The sequence below is a fragment of the Aspergillus sclerotioniger genome (genome assembly GCF_003184525.1).
Source record: "Aspergillus sclerotioniger CBS 115572 chromosome Unknown BO94scaffold_8, whole genome shotgun sequence".
Lineage (NCBI taxonomy): Eukaryota > Fungi > Ascomycota > Eurotiomycetes > Eurotiales > Aspergillaceae > Aspergillus > Aspergillus sclerotioniger.
Genome location: NW_020290998.1, coordinates 311,923 through 329,992, shown reverse-complemented (window position 1 = coordinate 329,992; position 18,070 = coordinate 311,923). Strand labels below are relative to the sequence as shown.

General features: G+C 52.9%; 4 protein-coding genes across 4 annotated transcripts; 1 reads left to right on the top strand and 3 right to left on the bottom strand.

Annotated features, from left to right (window-relative positions):
* Window positions 1-242: 242 nt before the first annotated feature.
* On the bottom strand, window positions 243-4,171 carry BO94DRAFT_564514 (guanine deaminase; the record flags this gene model as incomplete). The annotated part of the gene is made up of 3 exons (XM_025614428.1): window positions 2,678-4,171; window positions 1,829-2,615; window positions 243-1,551 (listed from the first exon to the last, which is right to left on the bottom strand). Exons 1-3 carry the CDS (start codon window positions 4,074-4,076, stop codon window positions 243-245), a joined length of 3,495 nt encoding a protein of 1,164 aa, XP_025469497.1. The 5' UTR covers window positions 4,077-4,171.
* Window positions 4,172-4,641: 470 nt separating this feature from the next.
* Window positions 4,642-7,394, bottom strand: optF (small oligopeptide transporter, OPT family). The gene is made up of 5 exons (XM_025611292.1): window positions 6,942-7,394; window positions 5,552-6,879; window positions 5,289-5,503; window positions 4,966-5,235; window positions 4,642-4,916 (listed from the first exon to the last, which is right to left on the bottom strand). The coding sequence occupies exons 1-5, from the start codon at window positions 6,969-6,971 to the stop codon at window positions 4,717-4,719; spliced, it is 2,043 nt and encodes a 680-aa protein (XP_025469496.1). The 5' UTR covers window positions 6,972-7,394; the 3' UTR covers window positions 4,642-4,716.
* A 2,542-nt stretch (window positions 7,395-9,936) lies between these two features.
* On the top strand, window positions 9,937-12,668 carry fos-1 (sensor histidine kinase/response regulator Fos-1/TcsA). Its single transcript, XM_025607249.1, has one exon. It carries the CDS (start codon window positions 10,181-10,183, stop codon window positions 12,431-12,433), a length of 2,253 nt encoding a protein of 750 aa, XP_025469495.1. The 5' UTR covers window positions 9,937-10,180; the 3' UTR covers window positions 12,434-12,668.
* A 2,065-nt stretch (window positions 12,669-14,733) lies between these two features.
* On the bottom strand, window positions 14,734-16,509 carry BO94DRAFT_379214 (TLC domain-containing protein). Its single transcript, XM_025607248.1, has 3 exons — window positions 16,286-16,509; window positions 15,485-16,216; window positions 14,734-15,422 (listed from the first exon to the last, which is right to left on the bottom strand). The coding sequence occupies exons 1-3, from the start codon at window positions 16,409-16,411 to the stop codon at window positions 14,952-14,954; spliced, it is 1,329 nt and encodes a 442-aa protein (XP_025469494.1). The 5' UTR covers window positions 16,412-16,509; the 3' UTR covers window positions 14,734-14,951.
* Between the last annotated feature and the right edge of the window lie 1,561 nt (window positions 16,510-18,070).

Sequence of the window (18,070 nt, the reverse complement as noted above, 5' to 3'; positions counted from 1 at the left end):
GAAAGAGAGGAGACGTGAGTGGAGTGGACGAGGCTGTGAAACCGCCAGGGGACCAAAACTCAAGCCAGTGGCTCACTCACGGCCTCAGCCTTATGGGTGCCTGAGGTGTGGATCGCCCGTACCCAGTCACCCACCGGCTCAGGCTCCCAGGCTCCCAGGCTCTGACCCATATGATCCACCATCAATCATCCACGCAACGCTTCCATTGACAACCCATCATTATACGTAAGCAACTACTACTACTACTGAATCCTATGCACCTCGCGTCCCTTGACAAACACCCGCCCAATATTACGGTCATCCCCCGTCATCAGGAACTTCTCAAACACCTCCTGTATCCCGTCCTCTTCCTCCACCGGTGCCATCACTCCCTCCCCATCTGCCCGGACAAGCAGTGCATCAAACTCCTTGCCGACCAGAAAATTCCCAACCTTCTCCTGCAACCCACACACTCTCGCACCTCCCAGCGTGGCCAAATAGAACCCCTCGGTGACACTCAGCGGCTTATCCCGCCCCTGCGTCATCGTACAGCGCGCCGTGGACACCACAAACGCAGCCTTCATCACGTCGAGCATAGAACTCGAATACCCTCCACCACAGTCGGTCCCTAACCCAACCTTGATATCACGTCTCAAGTACTCCCGCACTGGCGCAACCATAAACTCATCCATTGTGACATTGGGGAGGGGACAATGAGCGATCCCACACTTCAACTCAGCCATGCGTTCGATCTCCGCATCAGAAAGATATATAGAGTGAGCAAGGATGCTACGATCGTTCAGCAACCCAAGTCGCTCATATAGTTCTGTTTCACTCTTATCTTCTGGGAACAATGACCTTGTAAAATCCACTTCTCCACGCGACTCATTGAAATGTGTTTGAATTGGCAAGTCACTGTTCCGGGACGCGACCTCTCCGAGCCCAGCCAGTAGCTCCTCCTCACAGCTGATCGCGAACCGTGGCGTGATCACCGGCGTCACTAGTCCGTGCGCCGGGTCAAGCTCCCTTACCTCGGCGATGAAGTCCTCCGTATCGCGTAGAGACTCCTCCACCGATGAATCACGGTACCACTCCGGTGCATGGCGATTCATGTTGCATTTCCCGATAAGAGCGCGCTGACCTAGGCTGAGGCAGGTCTCCGCGAGGATCACCGAAGCAGATGCATGACGAGATCCGTAGTAGCAGGCGGTGGTGATTCCTTGTTTGAGGCCACCGCGGACGCAGGAGGTATAGAGCGACTTCGCGTATTCCGGATCGGAAAGTTTAGCTTCGTGGCGGAAGGTGATGGTCTCTAACCAGGTAAGCAGGTCGATTCCCCGCCCGGTGCCGCGTTGCGCCCATTGGGGAGCGTGAGTGTGGGTGTCGATGAAGCCTGGAACGAAGAACTCGGAGGGTTGGAGAGTCGTTACAGTGCAGGTAGATCCAGAGTATCCGTGCTCTGCGAGAAGACTTGGGATGGAGGCTGCCGAGGTGGATGGGTGGATGGATTCGATAGTGCCAGCGGATGAGATGAGAATGAAGGTATCAGGGAGGATCTCAAGTTGATAGGAGCTGAGGGTATGGATGACAGTGCCATGGAAGGCTTGAGCTTTGGCTTCATCAAAAGCCATGATGGCGGCTGAGACTATGATGTGAGAGTGGAAGTGGAAGTGGGAGTTGGAGTTGGCAGAAGATAAGCGTGGTTGGGGTTTATCTACAGCGGGGTAACGAGGCACTTCCAGTTCTACAAAACCACCACAACGCCATAAGCACAGATACAAAATGCCCCTCAGCACCATTCCAGCCAAACAGTTAAAGGGTATAGTAAGTCGCCATCTCCTCCTGGAACCAGTCATAGGAATAAAATAATTGCTCAGCCAGTTGTGGATCAAACATTGGCACCGTCCCCGATCCATTAACCAACAGTACGTCATCTAGCACCGGCGCCAGTGGCACCGGTGGTGCGACCAAGACATGCTGCGGCTGCGGGGGCGGTGGCTGTTCCAAAATCGTCTGGTGTTGTGGTAATGGGGGTGGTGCTAGAGGCTGCTGTTGTTGAATCTGCTGTTGCTGTTGCTGTTGTTGCTGCTGCTGCTCCTGTTGGTACGCCAAGTGGCTGAAGATCATCGTGCTTTGGTTGCGAAAGGTCTCCGCAAGTCGTTCCACGCCTGGGCGTCGCTTGCCAAACTCCTCCAACAAAACAACAACCGCCTGGATGGCGCGTCGCATTGTCTGGTCCTCCGGCTTCCACGCAGCCACACGACCCTCGCGTACAGAATGGAGATTTTGATTGAGACACCACAGGATCGTAATGCCAGCAAAGTAGACTTGACTGAGAGTCAACCAGATCCACTTGAGCTTACCCACAGAATAGCTGTCCCAGTACGACCGAATGACTTGAATGCTAGCATCCCCGCAGCTCACTATGCTCGTTGCGTCGGGCGTCGGATTACGCGGACTGGGGCGGTACATGAGGAGCAGTGTCGTTGCGTACAGATAATCGTAGTAGCTAGTGGAGTACAGAAGCGCTGGCGGGTACACTGGTGCTGCACGTCGCCAGTCATCCAATTCCTGGCGGAAATGACTGAGGGTAATGGCGACCTCGGTGGGAGGGGGTGGCGATTGATTGTTAAATACTGCCACGGTCAGTAGGCAGAACCTTGCGAGCCCTAAGGTAGGGTAATGTAGGAGGCCTTACAGTAACGGTAGATGCGTGAAAAGATTCGGCGCAGACGCACCACTTGCAAGGGAATGGTCATGGCACTAGCCCCGGGGGCCTCCGTCCAGTCATCGTTGAATTCTCGCGGCAGACTTACAGAGATGTCTTCGTCCGCTATTCCAAGTGGCCGTCCAAGAGTACTGGCAATCAGTCGATCAAGATTGTATAGACTCCAAAAAGCCCGCTTAGCCATCTCCTCTTCCACCACATTACCCACGGAACGGGGTTTGTGCAGTCCTAGGCTGGTAGCGAGACGCAAAGCGGTCCCGAGGATATGCCACACACTCGGACCCGTGGTCGCAAACATTGTGTATACTGCCACGCTCAGCAGGGCCCGAACAGCCGCCAGGTCCTCATTCTGTAAGGCCAGTGACATGGTCTCGTTACTGACGTGATAGAACTCGGCTGCCTGTGACTCGTCGGCAGACCCGATCAACAGGGCCGTAGCTATGGTGATGTGATACGAATGATGAACCTCCGGAGCGGGTACCTCACCCGCATAGATCCGCCGGAGATGGGCGAAAAACTCGACACGGTTCAGAAACGGATACTGGTACCCCAGGCTATCGAAGTATTGTGAGGTCACTCGTTCGGCCTCTTCCAGCGAGGCAAGCCGGATGACGCGAGGAGCGGACGCGACCGGGCGCGCGATGGAAGGCCTTCGATGCTCCAAATGGTCACGAAAGATCTCACCCACATTCGGTAACTCTGTACCTACAGCAGATGAAGTGGGAGCCGGGCTGCTGGACGGCGCGGTTGCCGTCGTTGTAGGTGTTGAGTGCGCCGGACTTCCCCTGGTCATCATCATGGCCGGTACCTGGTACCACCAGTCCGGATCTCCTTCGCTATCCAAGGCCGTCCCCGTGGGCCGATCGGCCACAGAGATGCCGGTCTTGCGGCGCACGACTTCTTCCAGCCATCTGACGCGGTTTTGTAGGTTTTCTAGCTGATCGCGAGGAACGGACGCAGCCGCGACCTGAGGACCCGGTGGGGGAATGGTACAGCGGACGCCAGCACGAGTACACGCAGAGCAATTGGGGTATCGAAAGTCACATTTCTTTTTCCTTTTCCGGCAAAAATCACATGCTGTCGATACACGTTTGCTGCGAGCAGGAGAAAGGTGCGAGGGGGACGATTGCAAGGGGGGGTGTGGCGGTTGAGGCGGTTGGGGCTGTTGGCGTAGTGGCTGCTGTTGCTGTTGCTGTTGCTGGTGATGGTGCTGAGGCGGCAGAGGAGGCGGCGGCGGCGGCAACGACTGCGGAGAGGGAATGGAGTGAGGATGAGGAAGCTGGGGATGAGAGGACACGGAGGAGATGGGCAGTGGATCGAGTCGGAACTTGCCCAGCTGATGCCGAAACTCAGGGTCACGGTTGGTCATGGTGGCAGCGACGGACGAAGAGGAGGCCAGGGAAGGCGGCTCGAACCGCAGGCCATTCCGGGGGTGAGTGGGGGAAGTTGAAGGATGGATGGTCGTGGTTGGAGTTGGCCTGGCTGATGCAGCCGTAGTCGCCTTTAGTACCAGCCGGGGCGCTCCTTTAGTCCTGCTAGGCTGCCAGGCTGCCAGGCTGCGAGGCTGCGAAGGTTGCTAGGATGCTCGGCCTGTCTGTCCCAGGCTCCCAGCACTCCGTACCTCCGGTGTGCCAGTTTTATTATTATTTTTCTGGAGTTGGGGAAGTTATCCCCACTTCTCCCCTTAGTCACCTTGCATTATTTCCCCATGTTCATTATTATCATCATTATTACAAGTTTGCAACATCCTCCTCCTCATTATTCACTCCCATCAACCAACATTCAGCTCTGCCGATTCCAGTTGCCGAACTCTTACCCCACAGGAGGCGACATTGATCCTCGCCAGAAGAAGCGGATGGAATGTCAAGGAACCTGCGCCTCTCTCTTTGTCGGCCTTCCCCAACTCTCCCATGACGACATATTCTATCAACATACCCAGTAACCAATCATTATATTTAACATTATTTACGATGTTACGTTTAGTCTACTTTATCCAACGCAGTATGTCATCATTGCCAGGTGCCCTTCGCTGGTCCAAAATATCCCGATGCCGGCAGGCTCTTATACGGCGTGCCCTTCGCATCCGCCGTGTGCTCATACACCGTGTTCCCCCACCAGTTCAATGACCCGGCCGGGAGAGTGATGCAAAAGAAGATGATCACGGTAGATACGGCCACCCCAGAGTCAAGCGCCGCCGAAAGCACATAGTCTAGTTCGTCAACATCGTATCTCAATCAGTGCGGAATGAGTTCACTTACTATATTTCGACCACCAGGCGGGCTTGCGCCGCTTGAGGAAGCCGTTGAAAATCACGTTGACCAACCACCAGGAGGAGAAGTTAATGCCCGTCGCAGGTGGGACAAGGCTCATGGCGCCGAATGCCACAGGCCAAGAAAGATAATTGACCTTGTTCCATCGCCGGCCCAGGAGCCATGTGATGACCACGACGACGGGTCCAACGAGGAAAAACCACAGCAAATTCCCGTAGATCTGTCCAGGGGAGAAGTTTCGATCGGGACCAAGGACACCTGACCATGATTAGCTCAGGGACGCGGGGCTGGGGACGCAGATTCACACTTACCCCAGATCAATGATGATGAGTATGTCACCTCGCCATGAGGGCAGGTAAACCCCCCCGCAGCATTAGCAGTGCATACCCCATGAATCCGTGTAATCATAAAAACAGTCACACCACACTGGACGATAGCACCGACAAGCGTGGCCATTCCCTGAGCAACAAACAGCGTCCGTGGCGCAATGTGAAGATAATGGGCCAATTTCATGTCGGCCACGAATCTACGGGGTCAGCTCCCATCAATCGCCATGCGAAAGGGACAGACTTACTCAAGACCCTGTGAAACACCCACGTAACCATAGAACTTGAAGGTCATATTCGCAACCGGACGTCCAAGAAAAGCATAGCCACCAATGAACTCGGTAATCAAGTTTAGCTGATTGCTGGAGATGTTTGTGATGGCCTTTATGATGCCAACGGGGATGATATAAACGATAGGCAACACAAACGCAAGCAGAACCGCCCACGCAGGGAGATCCGTATGCCAGACCTCGTTGACCACGATGCTCAGGGCAAACATCAGTACCGTGACGCCGGCAAACCACCACCACGGCACGCTTTTATAGCCGTCCATGATTCGGGCATGAACGTCTTTCTGGTTCCTACCCTTCCATTGCTCAACCAGATCTTTCCCGTGATACAATGCGACGTGGACGAATATGCCTGTCAAGTTTGCAAATGCCACACCATATGTCATGGCATATCCGGCAGGGAGAAACATGGGCGAATAGTTGCGGTATGCATCCACGTTGAACGTCCCATCCGAGTTCATGACGCGAGTGGTGTTGTAGGTCTTGCCCGTATTGTCAAAGGTGCTTGGGTTAAGCAGAGGAAGGTAGGCCGAGTACCATGTGTTTGTATAATAGACAATTGGGCAGATGAGCCAGTAAAAGACCACAAACGAGCTGATGACATTCAAGCCCGCCCAGAATGGAACCAGCAGGGGACTCTGGTTGGCGTAGACGACCTGGGCCCAGTCAAATGTCAACAAGGACATGCCTAGTCCGGTCTTCTGGCCAAAAAGCTGGTTGACAACAACATTGTTGGGTACAATCCAGCAAATGAAGCTAAATGTACTCAGGGCCGTAAAAAGGTACCCCGGAGCGAAATACCAGATGGCTCCAGCTATAAACACAATGAGGAAGAACCTGAGTCTGCTTATGACCCAGCCATCCGCCATTGGATTTTGGCGCGAATGCAGAGTCGAGAGCAAAGCTGCATTTGATAGCACCTGCGGCCAGAGCATCGCGGCTGGACCCACGAGCCAGCGTGCGGCCATCCCAGCCAGCCCAAAACCAAACAATTGGGTCGTAATCATCAACAAAATTTCGAACCCCCCGCGAGACGGCATATCGTAGAACTTGACCATGGCCTCGATCACTTGAGTGGCAGCTGCCGACCCAAACGACACATTGGCCATGATTGTGATCAGGGCATGCTCTTTGATGTTGAAATGGCGGTCCGGATTGAGCCTGCCCAGGGGCATCCATTGCGCCCACGCGCATCCGATCGGAAATGCCAAGAGTTGTGCAACGAGGGAGCTAATCGTTACACTGGGCTGTCTCAAACTGAAAAACTGATTCAACCCGCTTCCGACCTATGGAGAGTCAATGACCCACCATTCCGACATATTTCTGCGAGGCCGGAGAAAACACGTACAATGGTGAAGATGATCCCGATCACCCACATGCGAACGGTGTTGACGGGGAGTTGCTTATCATCGACCGGTCGAACGACCGCGCGCACCTCGGGAAACGGGGAGTCGTCGGCTTCATATGGGAGGATATCCTGTGCGCGACAGTCACTAAGAATGCTGGAGGCATCGCTGGCCTCATTCAACGACGGTTCCTAGACAGGTACGAAGGCGATCGTCAGCCTTAGATCTTCCGCGGGAAGGAAACGAGGGGCCAATGGCAATGGACAGTGGACGTGTCAGATGCGATTGTCTCACGTAAAAAGGATGATGCAAGTGGTATTAGGCGCGCTGGAAAGGGTGACCACGTGAGGGGGGCCGTGATGGGGTTGCAATTGATGAAGATGACAAGAGAAACAATTAAAGACGGCAAGGAAATATGGGGCGAGCCCACCTGGATCGTCGATGACTTCTTTTCGTCGTCCGGCATGGTGTCCTGCTGCCCCTCCCCTTGGCCTACCTAATATAAAAATAATCTCTAACCCCGGCACAATCTAGCAGGAAACGAGCTAGGCGCGTCTGAAGCTGGGGAGACCGGCTCGGATGAAGCATGGAATAATCAGCAGATAGAGGACGCTGGCTGGTCCGGAGTCCTTCGGCCGCAGAGACGGTGGAGTGCTGCCGCTGCAATCAACCAACGACCAAGTCTTGGACCGGCATGGGCCGACACTAACAGCACCCTCCCTTGCCCGAGACAGTACTAGATAGATAATCCTGGAGACAAAGTGGTTCTCTTCTGGAATCCGAAGAACACCTGGAGGGAACAAGTGAAGTGGAACTTGGAAGGTGCCAGACAGATGGATGCTCGAGAGTTGTGGGAACGTCTTCCCTCCCCGAAGCTTTCTGGGGAGGAAAGGGAGAAAGAACCTCCCCAACTACTAGTACTGACGTAGCCCCTCGCAGCGAAAGGGAAAGGGGAAAAGTCTGTTGAGGTGATCAATGCCCTCGCAGGCTGGTTCCAGGCTTCCGGGAGTGAATCGCACAATGAATCGGCCACGCCGGCTCCACTTCTCTCCACCCACTATTCCCTCGGTACAGAGCCACCCGGAGCTTAGGTCCTATGGGATTGTCGCTCTCACTTGATCTAATCTCTAAAGGACCGATCAGGAAGGGCCCGAGGCGTCAATATATGTGATAGTGGTGCAGCATGCATGAAGCTCACCCTCTGCATCATTTGCTTGTCTGCTCATCTCATCAGGGGCCATGGTTGGCTTTGATGCTGCCATCAGGCCCAGCGCCTCTTACCCCAAGGCGACAATATGTACTTGTGCCATATGGAGGACTGTGGATATAAATCTCATCTCCTCCAAACAATACCCGACGAGCCTACGGGGTACAATGAAATATGTGCTTTTAGATCGACGGAGGACTCTCGGTCCGAATTTCGTCCATGGCACCCCGAACCCCGACCTCCTGTTGGGATAGTGGGTGCAATGCTAAGACACGGAGAATCCAAGTTGGGTTTTTCTTCAGACCTGGTTCGGCACTTTTGGAAGAGTCCACGTGAACGTTCAATTTAGGTCTCAACGGAGACAATCTTGATTCGGGGGTGCATCTGCATAAACGACTGCTCACGGTTTGTTCTTGGATTTGCAGGGGGAACCCCGAATGACACGGGAGGTAGGATAGATGACATCAGGCAGAACTCGCAGCTTGGCAACTACTTACAGGATACTCGGCTTGACGGAGCAATGATCCATGGCTCCCAGTGTAGGTGGACACGGTCATTCTATAGCCTATGCAGATACTGTTAGGCTTGTGAGTTGCGATGGATCTTAGATGAGGTTCGGGTCATGTGCGACCACCTCAGCATCACGCAGCATGGTCGGGCCTAGCCAGGACTAACGGGCTTTGAACGGGGGTTTGAACGGGGACTGCAAGTTCTGCAAGTCCCTTGGAATGGTGGGGAGGGCCAAACCTGATATATCTCGCCGGTATCTATTCCGTAGCGCGTAGTGCAGTAGTATACTGCACCAACCTTGCGGTCAACCGCAAATATACCCTCACCAATGTCCATAGGCACCAGGTAATGTACCTCTATGTACTCCGTATCAGCGGATCTTCCCGGTCGCTGATCCCGACACGTTGCAGCAGCCACCCAACCCAGGGAGTTGAGTCTGGGATAGATTAATGCGCGTTGTTGATTGAGTGATGACCTAGCTAGTGCGGTGAGGAATGCTTATTCTCTAGTTCTATTATTATTTTCATGATAATAGTAGTATGACGGTGGGTTAAGACTTTTAAGGCTTTAAGCATGCCGCCCGATGACATACGGGCCAGCACCTTACTGCAAGGGGAATCCGGGCCGGGAGGGCTACTACTACTACTAATACTTAATATTAATATTTAATAGTAGATGATAATAAAATAGTAGTAAGGAGGAAGAATCGGTTTAGCGGTCGGCCACAGACAAGATTCTCACGGCTTCCTCCCGTCCTAAATTCCTGCACGACTCGCACCAGGTATGGATGGGTATGAGGTCAGATCGGGTTCCAGTTAAACAAAGGAGCTAAGAGGGCTAAGAGGGCTAAGGGCTAAGAGGGCTAAGAGCGGGCTCTGCCTTGGTCAGGACCCAAGAATTCCAGACCCTGAAACCGGAATCTCACGAGGGCAGAGTTTTTATTTTTATTTTTTTTTTTCCTGTGTCTCGCTTCGCACGGGCGGAAGGTCAAACACGGAGGGTATAGAAATTAGGAATAATGAGGCGCGCAGGGAAAAGCGAGGGAAGGGCGACATTCCCCAAGGAAAGGCCGCGGTCAGCCTCTCTCCGTCTCAGGTCGGCACTGCTAAAAGGATCCACGGGCTGGCGGCTGATCTCTTTGGCCACTGAGAGCCGGACTTGCCTTCCCCCCCGCGACGACCGGCCCAACTTTCCGTCCACTGGTTGGTCCATTCCGTCTGCTGCCCGCTCACTGTTGACGTCGATGGTGCGCCTCGTCCCATCCGGTGGGCCTCTTCCATCTGACACCATGTAAAGTACTTACTAGGGACCACTGCACCACCACCACCACCACTACCGTGACCACTTACTTACCACTTTACCTACCAACCAACCAACCACTACCGCTATCCACCAACCGACGGCCTCCTCTTCCTTCTTCTCCTCCGTCCTCCTCCCTTCCTCCTGTTGCTCGACCTCCGAACTACTTCCTTACTCATCCTGTTCCATCCTGTCACACCCCCCCGTTGCCTTCCATTCAAATCCATGCCCTATTCCCGCTCAACCGTCCCGGATGCTGCAAGGACTCTCCTCCCGCCGCCTCAAGATCGTGTGAAGCCACCATTGGTGCCATACGTGGTGACCATGGACCTCAACAAGCGGCTGTTCCATCTCGACATCGAGAATAAGACCCAGCCCCAACCTCTCAACTTCTCCATGGTAACGACACCCCCGGACGACGATGACGATGATGAGGGGAATCATATGAAACTCGACAGGGAGCCGACGCAGTCCCCTCCCAGTCCCGACAATCGGCGCGTTGATAGCCATGGCATGAGCGAGGTCAGCCTGCGGGAATCCGACGCCGCTTTAAGTCGAATTTATCGCTTTACCCCCATTCCCACCGTCATCCTCGACTCTTCGTTAAATGTCGTGGAGGTGTCCGAATCCCACGTGGCATTCGTCCAATTATCAAGGGACGCGCTGCTCGGCAGTTTCATCTGCGATGTCTGTCCTCGCAAACTGCCGGCCCTAGATGTTGCTACTCTTTATGGCGCGCTACGCGCCGCTATCACGACGCAGGACGTCCAACTAATTGACAAAATCTGTATAGACGATATTAGCTCCTACTATAGTCTTCGCATCACACCCATCTTTGAAAAATCTAATCTGTTATACCTGGTCCTTGAGGCACTCAACGTCACCAAGGACCTCACTAAATCGGCGGTAGACACCCGCCGTTCCTACGTCAATGACACTTACAAAGTCTTGTTGGATACCGTCAAGGATTACGCCATCTTCATGCTCGATACCCGTGGCTATATTACAACCTGGAATTCCGGTGCTGCCCTGCTGAAAGGGTACTCGGCCAAGGAGATTATCGGACAACACTTTTCCACTTTCTACAGTGAGGAGGATCGCGTTGCGGATAAGCCTGGAAAGGAGCTTACAGTCTGTCTCCGTGAAGGCAAGGTGGAAGATGAAGGCTGGCGATACCGCAAAGATGGTTCGCGGTTCTGGGCGAATGTGCTGATCACGCCAATGTACGAGCTGGGCCGTCACATTGGCTTCACCAAAGTTACCCGAGACTTGACTGAGCGCAATGCAGCGGAGACCCGCATGATTGCGGCTTTTGAAGAATCATCGAAATTGAAGACCGATTTTTTGGCGAACATGAGCCATGAGATTCGCACCCCAATGAATGGCATGCTCCTAGCACTTACATCATTGATGGGCACTGAGTTGAACGATCGACAACGCGAATATGCCTCTATCATCGAGGACTCTACCTCTGTATTGCTCCAGGTAATCAATGACGTTCTCGACTATTCAAAGCTGTCCTCCGGGTCTTTCACATTACATCCCGAAACCTTCAGTATTGACGGTGTCACCGGAGCGGTGGTGCGCAATTGCAAGGGGGCTCTCAAGCCTGGTGTTGAACTAACTAGCTACATCCCGCCAAACTTTCCGAGCAAGGTTGAAGGTGATCCGTTGCGGTATCGTCAGGTCCTCCAGAATCTAGTCGGAAATGCGGTCAAATTCACCGAGAAAGGATATGTTCAAGTCCACAATTCTTTCTCCAACGACGCGGAGGATCCCAATGTGTACCATATCATGACCGAAGTTGTTGATACGGGAGTCGGCGTCCCCGAGGATGCTCTAGGCTCGTTATTCACGCCGTTTACCCGGTTTGCCGAGTCTGGGTCAAAGCGGTACCAGGGCACAGGACTTGGGTTGTCGATCTGCAAGAGCTTGGCAGAACTAATGGACGGGAGTGTTGGCTACCGACCGAATCCAGAAGGACGCGGTAGTATCTTCTGGCTGACCACCAAGATGCATCGCGTGAACGTGGCTGTGCCAAATAGAATGGCCGGGACACCGGTGGAGGAAGCCGGTGATATAGAACGGAAGGTCCATGACATTGCCCCTCACAAGCATGTTCTGTTAGTCGAGGACAACCTGGTCAACCAGATGGTCATGCTCAAACTTCTCCAGAACATGGGGTTTGCTCGAGTTGACACTGCCTGGGATGGGGCGGAGGCCGTCCGGCTTGTCAAGCAGCAGCCTTTATCGTACAATACGATCCTCATGGACATTAGCATGCCAGTGATGGATGGTGTGGAGGCTACACGACAGATTCGACACATGGGGCTTGACATGCCTATCATTGCGCTTACGGGGAATGTTATGGAAGGGGATGCGGATGAGTATCTGAATAAGGGAATGAACGACTACATTGGGAAGCCGATCCACCAGAAACAACTCATGCGATTGCTATGGAAGTGGATGGGGACATGACGCGATGTTCACGGTCCCTCAATCTCGCTCTCCTAGCAAATGCGCGACTACGTCGATCATTCTGGACGTGCGGAAGCACGTGTTTGATTGAAGAGTTTCAGTTAAACTCTGGCCGAGCAGCGCGGCGGATTCGGGACGCGCTTCTGCCACATCTTACAGTCCCGAAATCTTCCCACATCCCTTTCTCTAGAGGACACACAACGCTGGTCACTCTAGTAGCAAAGCAATTTGTGGCCGTCTCCGTCAAATGTGCAACGCAGTGCTGTAGAAAAAGCCCCAGCGACGAGTCAAGATTCTCAATGACAGACAACCTCGCAACAAATCGGGAATATTCAGTCCAGAATACTGCCGCATGGGGTTGTTGATGCGTGTCGGCGCAAGACCTACAATATCTCCTCTCACGACGACTACGAAGGAGTATAGCTCAGTTTATAAATAGAGCATTCGATACCACGCTGTACTGTACTTGTTAAGCGAGCAAAGGCTCTCCGGGATCATGAGTTTGGCATTGCTGGGCAATGGCATGATCAGATGGGCTGTTGTTTAGATTAGTGAGGGATCCATCATTACTAGCTAATGAAAAGCAAGATTTTTTCAACTTCTTATCCTTGTTGTACCCTGGAAGCATTCATCGCCGTGAGTACCGGGTTTGTGTCACTGCACCTGATCCTGAGTATTTGGGGCAGGCTGTCTGTCACTATATTTCATTCTGGCAAGCTGTATAACACTATATTTGTCTGGCTGCCCATTACTACATTTGGCTCTCTCAACAGGCTTTCCGTCACTAGTACATGAAACCTGCTTCTGCGATACGTTCGCCGTTGGGGGTCGCCATTCCATCCATCATGAGGCCATCATTCATTCTGCCCCCGTTAATACGCGTCGTGAAAACGAGAGAATACTAATTTAATTTGCGCAGATGCCTTCCCAACCCCGTCACCCAATGTATATGGGAAGATCTGTTCCTTCCTCTCCAACACGCTACAGTGTTAATCTGGACTCCCCCGCAATGCCACCTTCTCAACCGGAAGCTCAACGCCACCAAACCAAGGAAGAGGCACCTAAATGTACCAATATCCAAACATATGGGTGCACAACCCTATGTTGTGGTGTCGGATCGGCTTGTTATTTACTATTCCATCGACCTGTGCCGTGGAATGATTCTTGAACAGTCGGGCCTGAGTGTATATATTGGAATTTACAGAACCCTGACTACGTTGTGCACGGGCTCTTCTTAAGTTCTTCTCGATAACACTTAGGTAGTACTACTACCTGGTTTCAACCAAACAGCCATCGAGCTTATCAATCAATGTCCAACCCACGGTTGGGTGCAGGGGAGTGTACACCTTGATGATCCTCGGGTTGCACGGGGTCCTTTTATATTGATGCTTGGGAGACATGTCTATGGTGTTATGCGCCCGACGAGATGACAATACCAATTCCTGATATCCTTTCCAAAGGCTTGCCTCAGTTACAGAGGATGCAGCCAGAACCTTCAAACTCCTTAGTGGCGCCAACTATGCCTTCCTATATCAATACATGGCCCTTGGCCTGAGTACTGACACATGGTGTTCATGATACTACATATCTACATGACGATACCTATTCTGGAAAGAGGGTAACATACTGAGCTGGAGTACTCTATGGTCGCGGGGTTGAATGTCCCTTCGGGGTTTCATCCAACCGCACCGCGAACACACACGAGCCCATCCCACGGCATGTTCCTTGCTCTAGTATGTCCCGGCATACAGTGCCCATGGATGGCACTACATACCCTATTGGCGATGGCTATCCTCTGCTCGATTTGCCTACCACCACTGCCGCGAAATATCCCTTCGAGGGTTCATTCGAATGCGAAAGATATGTCCAGTATTGCCGAGGTGGAATCCTCCAATGTTGGCGCTTGAGGCTTGTCTGTCTACGGGAGACGGACGCCCACGGTGCCATAGACCTGGACGAGGGTGACTGGTCTAGATGGTATATGCTCTACCTAGTGTTGGGGGGTGTTGGTGTGGTTTGGATTTACTGGGTAGGAAGGAAGGGGGGCGATACGTTTACGTCCTGGGTGGTTTTTTACTCTTGAGAGGGGGTCGTTTGAGGTCGTCGCTGATCGTAGGACATATCTATATGGAAAACGTCTAGGAATACGATCGATGTATGGTATAGCTCAATGGTATAGCTCAATGATCTATTATTATATTATTTAACCTGCAAAGTCCATGGCAGGTCCGCTCACTCATGGAACTCGTAACTAAACCCACACTCTCTGCATGCATTTTTTTTCGCACGCCATGACCCACATCAAGGGAAACGTCTGGTAGACCAGAAGCACCGGACAAAAGTAAGAAAGAGAAGAAAAACAATAGTATCTTCTGAACAAGGTCCAAACAAGCCTGTCGTAAATGTCCGTTCATACAATATAAACAAGCCCATAGAAATTCATACAGCCCGCGGGGGTCGTAGATGGAGACGCATCTCCAATAAATCAGCCAGTCTTGGCCGTCGCAACTGCACCGAGCTAGTTCTTGGAGTTGACGGGCTCGCCGTTGACCAGGACCTGGGGAGTCTGGTTCTCCTTGCCACGGGCAGTCAGCGTGGGTCCGTCGATACCGGTCGCAAGGGTGGCGTGGCTGTTAGCATCGGTCACAGCGACTTCTTCCTCCTCCGAATCTTCGTCCTCGCTTCTCTCGTCCTTCTTGACGTTGGTGAAGATGTAGTTCTTCAGGATGCGCAGGATCAGGAACAGCCAGAAGAGGTTCACCGCTTGCAGACTGGCCAACAGGGCAAAAGTAATGTACTGACTGATCCAGCACTTGTACTGCTGGGTTTCCCAGTTCAATTCGAACGGTCCAACGGTGCGGAACTCGGTCAGCACGGCCCAAAGGATCTTGAGGTTCAGGTAATGGCGGAGGTAAATCCAAGTGCCCACGAAGAAAACAAAATAAGGCGCAGTGACGATCGAGTCCAGGTAATTCAAGGTCTTAGAGGTCTACATAACGATCAGGTCAGCACAGATTACAAAATACGAGACTACAATGTCAGGCTACTCACAGCAAGGAAGAAGTCGGAAATATCGTGCGTGATGTAAACGGCGATACCCATGTAGGTAAAATGGAACCGATAGCTCAATCCGATTAGAGCCAGAGTGATGATGTGATGTGCAACCAGCTCCCGGAAGTCCTTGCGGGGCTTCTCCAATTGAAGCATGAGAACGAGCGCCTGCTGGGCCCAGTAGCTAGCCTCGAGCAGATAGAATGCCTTGAACAGCCCTTCATGCTCTCGATGGGGAAATCCTTCGAACATGCCCGTTGTGTTGAAGTACCAGATATCCGACCGGCTCATCACGTACAGGCCAAAGGGACCGAAGATCGCAAAGTACATAGCGGTGTACACTTGCTCCATGAACCGTGCGGTTTTGCCTCGGCCTCGAATCCCGCAATACACTGCGAAAGGCCGGATCACGCGTTGCATGAGGAATTCCCGAGTAAACGACAGCACGACCATATAGAAGCAAACGAAGCTGATGTCTTTCGGGCCCTTTCCATACATGATCGGACCGCCAGGGTATTTGGGAGGTTGAGGATACGATAAGAAGATGGCGCTGTGCATCGGGTTGGACTCGGTCGGGTTCACGGCATACAGCGCGAGTAGAACAACGAGCATGACGAGAGGCAGCACCCAGGTATGCTTGAGACAGGTGTCCTTGAAGCGACGGAGCAGGGACTTCTTGCGACGTTTCGTATGCGGCTTGGAGGACTTCTCGGCGGCTTGAGCCTGCAAGACCTGATGAAGGAGTGAGCGGGGGAGCGGATTCCCAGCGAGGGTCATCCTCTAGTCGCAGGACATGCATACCTGATCCCATTTAGGAGCTTCCGGCTCAATAGGGCTGACTTCGTTCATGGTCGCCATGGCGGGAGCGGTGGTGTCTCCCCGGATATCCGCCCCCAGGTTACTCGACCTTCTCCGTACACGAGCCATAGTCGATAGAATTGGCGACGGGCGCTTCGTGCAAGATCCTTCTTATTCTCAGCGGTCAAGCAATTGCTTGTCTCTCTTCTTATCGATTAAACCGAGAGAGGGAGCGGGAAAAGGTGCCGAGCGGAGTGGAGTGGGCGAGACGAGGATAAGAACAGGACCACGATGATCAATTGGAACCGTCAAGCATGGGAAAGGTTCAGAAAAGGGGTGGAATAAAAGCCAAGAGAATAGTATTACAAGAAAGAAAGGAAAAGGGTCGAAAAGATGCGAGGGCAAACGGCGTGATTAAGAAGAGGACAGGATGGAGAAGAATGAAGAACAGAGCGAGCGGGTTGATGTCAGTCGTGCGAGATCCACTCACTCCCTCGGCCAGGGGGGCTTCCTTTTTTTCTTTCTTCTTCTTCAGTCTTGCTCCACCCGCTCCCCAGCCATGATCGTCGGACTTGTCGGACCACCGCCAGACCATCCTTGTCGGATCCTAGGATGCAAATCATAGCATTGCGCTCTACCCTTATTGCTCTCCCATTGATCCCGGGTGTTGACAATATCTTCGAGTCCTCGAATTCGGAAGTGCATCTGGAGCTGCGACACTCTCACTCTTGGCAACGGAACGAATACGACTGTCGCACGGTGATCCATCTAGGTAGATAGATAGACTATCCATCTACTGTCTACTACACTCCTGCTAGCCTCCGATCTCCGTGCAACTAAGATCGATCTAAATAGGGGCATTCGGTTTCAGGATAGGCCGCCACCACCTCTGACCTGCTCCGTGCGGAGTGCGGAACAATAGGAAACCCGTCTGGTGGCCTAAACAGGTAGACCTTGCGACTAGCGCGGCATCTTCGATATCATCATCATCACCACCACCAGCGCCAGCGGGCCGAGGATGAGTCCCTATACTCCTGTATAATGAGCCTCTCGAATGAATACGAGACCATTCCTTTGGGATTAACTGCGCGTGGTCCTTAGCTCGCCTATAATATGATAATAACGACTGGAGTCGGAAATATTTCAGCTGGCCTAGTTTTGGCGAATAAATCCTCCGTCCTCAATAGTTTGCGAGGATCATACCAGTCCCAGCATGCTCACACTAGGGAAATGAGGCATCGCTGGTGAGTCGGTTGACGGCGCATTCACCCGGAGCCTACGGAGTACTCCGTACAGTAAATTGGATGTCCGAGTTGTCACTGTGGGCCATGGACAGCTTGTGGCCAGGCCATCGGAGACGAGGGTAAATGCGGCTCAGTTCCTGCAGTTCATGCCTGCTAGCAGCTTAGCACCAATTTCGGGGATGTGGGGAGCATCTTTGCGCCTCTTCCCTGCCAAAGATGGCGCTAAGAGCATCCCCAGTTGTTGTCTTGCCAAACAGCACACTCCTGTAAATCCCTGAGCTGCTTCGTATGTGTTTTCCGTCCTCACCTGGATTCGGGTTATGCAACTCCAGCCATTGGATCCAATGGCGTGGATTGAAGGGCGACGACTTGCCGAGTCCAATTCCAAGGGTTCTGTATGACAATATTCACGGGCTCAAGGGGGCCTTCCTAGTGAAGAAAGTGCCATGTCTTAGCTAAGCAGGGGGCGTTGCTGGGGTAGCCGCGCCGGAGACGCGTTAAGTGGTTCAGGCCGAGAGAGTGGATGGACGCTGGCCGATGCGGT

What these genes read in the sequence shown, in the direction of transcription:
- BO94DRAFT_379214 (XM_025607248.1), bottom strand. Translation starts at nt 16,411, where the DNA reads ATGGCTCGTGTACGGAGAAGGTCGAGTAACCTGGGGGCGGATATCCGG. An exon ending in AAGCTCCTAAATGGGATCAG is followed by an intron (nt 16,217 to 16,285) that starts GTATGCATGTCC and finishes CTCCTTCATCAG; the next exon opens with GTCTTGCAGGCTCAAGCCGC. An exon ending in TTTCCGACTTCTTCCTTGCT is followed by an intron (nt 15,423 to 15,484) that starts GTGAGTAGCCTG and finishes ATCGTTATGTAG; the next exon opens with ACCTCTAAGACCTTGAATTA.
- optF (XM_025611292.1), bottom strand. Translation starts at nt 6,971, where the DNA reads ATGTGGGTGATCGGGATCATCTTCACCATT. An exon ending in TCGGGATCATCTTCACCATT is followed by an intron (nt 6,880 to 6,941) that starts GTACGTGTTTTC and finishes GACTCTCCATAG; the next exon opens with GTCGGAAGCGGGTTGAATCA. An exon ending in CTCATCATCATTGATCTGGG is followed by an intron (nt 5,236 to 5,288) that starts GTAAGTGTGAAT and finishes AATCATGGTCAG; the next exon opens with GTGTCCTTGGTCCCGATCGA.
- fos-1 (XM_025607249.1), top strand. Translation starts at nt 10,181, where the DNA reads ATGCCCTATTCCCGCTCAACCGTCCCGGATGCTGCAAGGACTCTCCTC.